The 8117-nt window shown below is 60.3% G+C and overlaps 1 protein-coding gene across 5 annotated transcripts in view; it reads right to left on the bottom strand.

Annotated features, from left to right (window-relative positions):
* Nucleotides 1-8111, bottom strand: part of ARHGAP26 (Rho GTPase activating protein 26) — a 98757-nt gene extending 90646 nt beyond the window's left edge. For all 5 annotated transcript variants that reach the window (XM_015641715.2, XM_015641713.2, XM_015641714.2 and 2 more), the window contains exon 1: nt 7846-8111. In XM_015641715.2, the coding sequence (XP_015497201.1) occupies nt 7846-7999 (154 nt within the window). In that variant the 5' untranslated portion in view covers nt 8000-8111. The remainder of the gene's footprint in view (nt 1-7845) is intronic.
* Between the last annotated feature and the right edge of the window lie 6 nt (nt 8112-8117).

Here is an 8117-nt window from a genome sequence, read left to right on the forward strand (position 1 = left end):
ACACACATCCCATCTCCTCATGGTCCATGGGAACACACATCCCATCTCCTCATGGTCCCATGGCACACACAAGCCCACCGAAGGCACAGGAGCGAATTCCCAGCTCCCCCACACCACACTTGAGACCGTCCTTGCCATCAACAGCTGGGGTGATCCCTAAAGATCCCTAAAGATCCCTAAAGATCCTCCTTGTCAGGAGCCCACGGTGCAGGGCCACCAGCGCAGGCACGGAGCAGTGGGAGCGGGGAGAGCAGGGAAAGCAGGGATCCTTTCCATGGGTGACAGCCGCCGGCGTGCCCGGGGGAGGAGGAGGGGGATGATTCACAGCACACTGAACAAGCTGTGCAGGTTTCCATACGAGCTCCCCCTCGCTCTGCCTCCCCTCCCTCCCACCCACCACGGTCACGCTACAGCGACTCATCACAGCGCTCCTGGAAAGCGAGGCATGAGCCAACCCCAGCCGTGGCTGCCTGCCACAGCCTGCCCTGCTGGCCCCCACACTGTCCCCACTGTCCCCAGCCTGCCCCCACTGTCCCCCAGCCCATCCCACTCCCAGATGCTGCAGAGGGGTCCCAGAATGCCCCAAACCAGCCCCCCAGGGTGAGCAGGGTTCGCTTGGCCACACTGGCAGTGCTGCTGTCCCTGGGGCACGGTGGTGGCACTGAAGTCACCCTGTGATGCTGCAGCGATGCCAGAGCAGCCCTGCCCTGGTTTGTGCAGCGGTGCCGCCCTGGCACCATCTCAGGGTGCAAACAAAGGGGCTGGGGTCCCCCTCTGCCAGCCAGGGAGGGGTCTGGCACACAGCAAGGGCAGAACTGAACTTGCCCCACGCCATCCCTGCTACTGAATCAGCCAGAGGAGCGCCTCGTGTGCCAACCTGCAGAGAGCACAGGGACACGGGCACAGCCACTGCCTCCCACCCTCCCCGCAGCAACCATGGGAACGGCATTTCCTCACGGATTCCCAACGTCACTGACAGCTGCTACCAGCACAGCAAAGGAAAAAAGCAAACCTAAAGAGCCCCCTGCTCATGTCCAGGGCACACAGGTGATGCCACACACCTCTCGGCCTGGCAGCACGGCACAAACAAACGGAGACAGATGATTCCAGCTGTGCCAGCACATCTGCAGCCTTGGGAAAACAGCCTCCTGACCCAAATCAGGCAAATCTGCTCCATGCTGGAAGCATGAGCAGGACACAGCCTGTAGGTGACTCCCAGTGCTGGAGGAACACAGGGACATCCAACCTGGCCCTTCCCAGGTCCAGCCCCTGCCCAGTCGCTCCCTGGGCACACCTGTATCCTCTCAGTCTCCACCAGCTCCAGCCCCTGCCTCTCAGAGCTGCTCTTTATCCCAAAACCCAGCTCGGGACACGTGCTCAGCGCAGACCCTGCGGCTTCTCTGGGCTCTGTCCCCACCCCAGCACATCGGGACATGTGCCCAGGGGTGCTCCGTGGCACGTTCCCAATTACAGAGCTCTCCCAGGCCTGTTAATGAGCCTCCTGTCAGCACAATGTAAAAGATGTAATCATGAGCTCTCCTGCACATCAACCCCTGCTGCTCACGAGGTTCCCAGGCCAGCCCCACGTCCCACAGCACCCACTCAGTGCCTGCTGCAGGAGCCCAGGAGCCCTGGCTCCCACCACCAGTCCCCAAACCTGGCAGCACTGTGGGGTGGGATCCCCCTGGGAGATGGGTGAATGTTCCCTGGGGATGTTGTGGGGATCCTCCCGCAGGGATCACAACCCCTGCAGCATCCCCACAGGGGGAGTCTCTCCCTGCCACCCAGGCAGAGCCGGCTGGGACAAGTGTGCAGCCCTCTGGAGCCACAACAATCCCTGCAGGGCTCCCAGTGCACACCCACCACTGCAAAGAGCATCTCCCAAGCAGGAATATGTTCCTGCTGCTAATTTCCACTGGGGAGGAAGAGGAGGATTGACTTGTGCTAAAATCAGAGCACAGTATTATCACCTGTCCTACCCCTCATTTGAATAAAATCCCAGACAAGTCATTAAAGATGTGGCTACACAAGTCATGCAAAGGAGGAGAAGTCCTTGGTGCCTCTGGCTCTGCTGGTGCAGGACTGGCTGAGCCACAACCATGTCCCTCCTCCCCAGCTCAAAGTATTCCCTACACCAAATGTTTATACAGGAATGAAGAGGGGGAAAATGAACCCTGGACACAGGAGAGCCACGTTACACCTTGGCTGGCTGAACAAAGCAGGAAAAAAATCAAAGTAAATCATTTTACCAGCCAAACCCCAACCCACGTGCTTTCCCTGTGGTTTGTGAGGCAGAGGGAGAGCCCGGGGAGGGAGGGACCCCCTGCCCCTCCGAGCATGGAACGAGCTCCTTGGGCAAGGCATGGATGCTCCAGAAAATCCTCCCCAGCCACAAGGCAGCAATTCCTGGTGTGGGAAGACCCAGGCCTGGCTGTGCAGCTGCAGGTGCCTCACCTTGGCTGCCCAAGCACCATTCCTCATGGCACAGCCTGAGCAGAGGCAAGTGCCAGCGGTCACAGCGACCCAGCCAGGTGGATTCTGTTGGTTTTGCACCCTCCAGGAAGCACAAGTCACCTTTTCCTCCAAGCCTGCAAAGTGCAGCGCTGTCCTGGGCAGGAGCACAGCTCTGAGCACTCAGGTTGGCACCTGCACAAACAGGGGCTGTTCCTGGAAAGGCCAGAGTTAAACCTCTGAACCTTGATCCCTCCACTGCTCTGTGCAAAAGTGGGCTGTGACTGCTTTCTTCAGGGACCAGAGGAGCAAAAAGGATGGAAATAACCTCAGATGGGTTTTGGATTCCTTCTCCCCAGCACCAAACACCTGTGGCACAAGGACCTGCCGCCCCAGATGGCAGCAGGTGACAAAGCAGCCCCAGACTGGGATCATGCTCCAGCACACCCTAGAGCTTTCTCCCTGCAGAGGAACACGAGGACACAGCACCCTGCTCTCCACCCTCTGCCCACCCGAGTCAGGACCCAGGGGACCGAGTGAGCCGAACCAGGACCAGTATGGTGGGGAGCAGAGTGGGAAAGGCAAAGACAAAGTGGGCAGTCAGCAGCATCAGCCCCTCACGTTTCCTTATCACCTGCCTAAGCCTTGTTTGTGTGAAAAGGGAGTTAAGTAAACACTGGGCAAAAGTTTCACTTTCGCTTCCAGTCTGTGGCAGACCCTGTGCCAGCTCCATCCGGGAGCGGCACTGCCACCCCACAGCCGTGGGCACAGCCTCACCGAGATCCTGCAGAGGTGTGCAACACATCCTAACCCTAACCTAACCCTAACCTAACCCTAACCTAACCCTAACCTAACCCTAACCTAACCCTAACCCAAGTGCAAGCACATCCCAGAGTCTGGAGCACCAACAGCACCACCAGGAGCTACCCCACCACCCCACTTCACGTTTTATCAGCCCTGGAGCAGGAGGTGTCCCAGGAAATACCCAGAGCTGCAACAAAAGCCCTGCTGGCATCACCCATGGTGGCAGCACAGCCCCCACAGCCTGGCGTGGGGCAGGGACACAGGGGACAGCTCATTAAAATCACACCCTGCAGGCACAGACAGAAGGGAGACCACAGCTCTGACAGCACAAGGCACCAGCTGAGAACCTCAGCTGGGAGCAGGGGCAGGTCCCAGCTGCTCACCACAGCCAGCATGGGACACGCTGTGGGGGCAGAGCTGCCATGGCACCTGTGGGACAGTGTCACAGCACCTGTGGGACAGTGCCACAGCACCTGTGGGACAGTGTCACAGCACCTGTGGGACAGTACCACGGCACCTGTGGGACAGTGCCACGGCACCTCTGGGACAGTGTCACAGCACCTGTGGGACAGTGCCACGGCACCTGCCCCTGCAGGCCAGGGGGCCACAGGAGTTCTCAGGCACTGATGGATCCAGGTCCAGCATCACCCCTTCGGTCCCATAAACCCTGTGGTGACCTGGCCAAAAAAGCAGCTAAAGGAAAAGTGACCCAAAACACCAAACCAGCCCAGCTGTGCCTTTTGGGCCATGGGCACCTCTGCCTTTCCCGTGGGAGCCTGGGGCATGGCACAGCCCCACTGAGGCCCAGCCCGTGTGCACTCGTGGGGAGGGGGCTCACAGAGCTGCCCCAGCCCAGCCCCAGCACACAAATTGCAGTTTGTGCTGAGCATGGCAGCAGCCGGGCGTGGACGGGTTTGGTGGCTTCAAATTAGTGCCTGGGAGCTGGAAGAAGGAAAACAAACCAGCAGAAACGTGGCAGGGAACCGGGCTGCACCCAGTGCCTGGAGGGGACAACAGCCCCATCGGCACCGGGACAGCCTGGCAGCACTGGGAGAAGGGCACAGGGAGGAGGAGGAGGGGGAGGAGGAGGAGGGTGCCAGGCTCAGCCCTGTGCTACAGCACCAGGGAGGCGATGGCTGGCAGCCCCTGCACCCCCACATCCTCTATCCTTACATGTGCTGCTTGTTCCCCAAAGCAAGCTGCGGGCATCTCCCCATCCCCAGCCGGGCACCCGGGCTCCAGCTCCCCCTCGGTGCCAGCACAGGGGCTGGATGGAGGTGATGGCAGCACAGGGATGAGCCACTGGCTCCCTGCCTGCCCCTCACACAGCCACAGCGATGTGCAAAGGGATAAAATCCTTCAGCACCCCTGGTCCTGATGGGCACCACAGCTCCTGCGCTGGAGAACAAGTTCCACGGCATCCGGCCTTCGAGTTCATTATTTATGTCACACTTGAAGTCTCTGCATCTGCAAAACTTTCTGAATAATTTATGGATGGTGGATCAGGGAGGAAGAGGGACACGTTTTGCTGAAAACCAGGTCACTGAATACCAGCCAAGCAGCAAAGGGAGACAATGGAAACAGGCACAGAAACTCACTGGGGGAAAAAAGATCCAACAGCATTTATGTACAGACACACACACACACACACACACACTCCAGAGATGTCCTTGGCATCTGAGGATATTTAGCAAAACCAGCCCTTCAGCAAATGAGGATCATTTTCAACCTTCTGAATTTATTCCTTCTTCAAAGGGAAAGAGAAAGCGCTGTGAATCATTCCTATTTCTCTCTGTACCTACACTGAGGGCAAAAGCAGGGCAGAGCAGCCCTTTCACCAAACCCTGGCAGAGACTTTGTTACGTGTCCTTACTCGGGTCTCACCATCCCTGCATGCCTGCTCCTGCCCAGCTCTGCTGAGCTCCTCTTCATCTTCCTCCCCTCCACCTCCCCGTCCGAGCGGCCCCTCACCGACACACAGAGCCACACGTTCTCCCCACGCCTGTCTTCACACAAAGAGGATGTGAAACGTTCAGCAGAAAAGGCAAGGGGAAGGAAAAGGAGAGAGGATATTGCCAAGACCTCACGTAACTCCGGCTGCAGGCTGTCACCCTGCCCAAGGGCCCCGACACCCTGGGAACCCCCACCCCACCTCTGCATGTCCTGAGCCAGGGCTCTGCTGTCCCCAGGCCTGCCCAGCTCCACAGCCACGGGTCACAACAGCTGAGGAGCTGCATGGAGACAGGGACAGTGAGATAAGGCCACCGTGCCCAGCCACGTGGGGAGCCAAACCAGAATCACTTGGAAACACCACTAAATAAAAGCCATCTAAGAAAAGCAAGCACCTGGTCACAGTCAGGAATGGCCCCAGAAACCAAACTGGCTCACAGTGGTGACATCCCAGCCCCTGCAGCAGTGCCACAGCCACCAGCAGCAGGCAGCAGAGCAGCTCCTCACCCCTGGAGCATCTCCATCCCTGCTCTGGACACTGCAGTGCTCTGTAAGGGCTCATGCAACACGTCAGACCCCGGACCTGTCACACGCTGAGGGTGACACACTGAGGAGAGCCGGCCCAGATCCCATCCAGCACCAGCGCTCACAGCGTGAAGCAGCACTGAAATCACTCCTACAGCAGGAGGATGCACAGGGGGCCGAGCAGCCCAGCCAGGGAGGGGCTCCCCTTCCCAGCCTCCCTGCCCCACATGCCCCAAACGCTCCCCCAGAGCGCCCTGGGGACCAGCCCGTGCCACACGCGCCGGGTGCCAGCAGGGCAGGCAGAGCTGGGCACTGATTCACTCTCCAGCAGAATCATTCCTGGGGCATTCCTGCCCCTGGAACTCCCCCCCGGCCCTGAGCAGGAATTAAGGGCTAATCCAGGAACACATTCAATAGAAGCTACAAAACAATTCAGCCATAAAAACATCCTTATCTCCAGAGGCCAGCGAGCGTTCTTCCTGCCCGGTGCGGGCAGCCTGGGGCGTGGGGGGACAGGAGCCCACTGCCAGCCACGAGCCCACGGGGGCTCACAGCACACCCAAAATACCTGCACACAGCGTGCCCAGGGTGACAACACAGCCAGACACCTCAGCCAGCACCTGCTACGAGCTGACTAAGCCCAGAGACACCTCGGGACTCAGCAGCTCTCTCCCAAAATGTATTTTCTGCGAAGGATAACGCTGCAGGATTTGCTCTGGGATAAAATGAATGCTACAGGCAGGGCCAGGCATTGCTGCCTTCAGCAAACACTCCACAGCAGAACGCAGCTCAGACCTGCAGAACCATAAATGCACCCACAGCTGTCGGGTTTGAGATTCTTTTAACCCCAAATGCCAAGAATTGGTACAATGGGAGTCCCTGTAAGCCAGATGTTACCAGCTGCTACTTCAGCATAGAGGAACTACACCCATGGGGCTCGGTGTGAGATCAGAAGGGCAGGGAGCAGGAATCAGCCCTTCTGGGAATGGACAGGGTGGTGGGAATGGATGGAGCATCACCTGCCCGTGCATCCTGGGGTGACCTCGCTGTCCCACAGCCCCCACAATGACCCTGGCCACGCTGGTTTATGGCAGGTGATGCTGCAGGGGCTCCGTGGCACCTGTGTTTGTGAAGTGTCCCTGTCACCCCACGGCACAGAGTGGTGACCACGCGTGCTGCTGGCATGTGGGGTACAGGCACCCCCCAGACGGGGAAGAACCCTGTGATTTGGGCCAAAGAAACCTAAAACCAGAAAAAAAGCCAAACGACCCCTTGAGGGAACAGCAGAAACAGAGCCACAGCTTGGGGAGCAGCCCACCCATCACAGCACCCCGAGGGCACAGCCCACCCAAGGCTGGCAGCAGGCAGCCATGCAGAGCTGTCCCCATGTGTGGGGACAGGAGCCAGCCCAGCCTTGGAGGACAGGGACGCTGCCAGCACCGGGTGAGGGTCTCCCCAGCCCCGGAGCCACAGCCTGTATCGCTGCAGCCCCCTCCCACCCAGACCCCTCCTCACCGGTCTGCAGCTTTGCAGCCGCCTCCGCTTCCCCATGGAGGTGAGAGGACAGCCCTGGGGGGTGACCCGGGCAGAGCCACTCTGGGGGCTCCGGGCATCGCCCACCCTGAGCAGAGAGGGGTACAGGACAAACGGGGGGGCGAGGCACCAACCCATCACCCCAGAAAAGCGCTCCCAAAGGATGCGACCCCCGAGGGCCACGGAGCGGGACCTGGGGGACCAGAATCACACACATCCCAATGGACCATGGCCACGCACATTCCGATGGTCCGGGACCGGAGCCCGGCACATCCCGGTGGATCCACACACGTTTAGACGATTAGATGGACTAGGGCAAGGCCCGTGCGTGCGCTGATGCTCCAGAACCAGGACCACACATGTCCCCATGGCCCAGGGCCAGGCACATCCCGGTGCACCGCGCACGTCCTGCTGGACCAGGAGCAGGAACGTCCCGGTGGCCCGGCCACAGCCCGGCCCGCGGCGGGACCGGGCGCAGCCGGTGCCGGATGGAGCAGCCCCCGGCGCGGGGGCAGCGCGGGGCGGGCGGGGCTGGGCGGGGGTCGCGGGGTCCCGCAGGGCCGCCCCCAGCCCCGCACTTACTCTTAAGGGCGGCGACGAGCGACTTCCCGTCCTTGATGAGCTCCTTGATGAACTTGTTGGTCTTGTCCAGCTCGGCCTCGTGGGAGCGCAGCCGCTCCCGGAACTGCGGGCTGTCCAGGCAGCACTCGCTGAACTCCAGCGCAGGCAGCCCCATGCTGCCCGGCACGGCGGGGGAAAGCACGCAAAAATCCGGAGAAAACGCAAAACGGAAGGGCGTTTAGGGCGAGGCGCGCAGCCGCCGGTGCGGGCGTGCGGCGGGAGCGCGGTGCGGG

The sequence above is a fragment of the Parus major genome, chromosome 13 (genome assembly GCF_001522545.3).
Source record: "Parus major isolate Abel chromosome 13, Parus_major1.1, whole genome shotgun sequence".
NCBI classification, from domain to species: Eukaryota; Metazoa; Chordata; class Aves; order Passeriformes; family Paridae; genus Parus; species Parus major.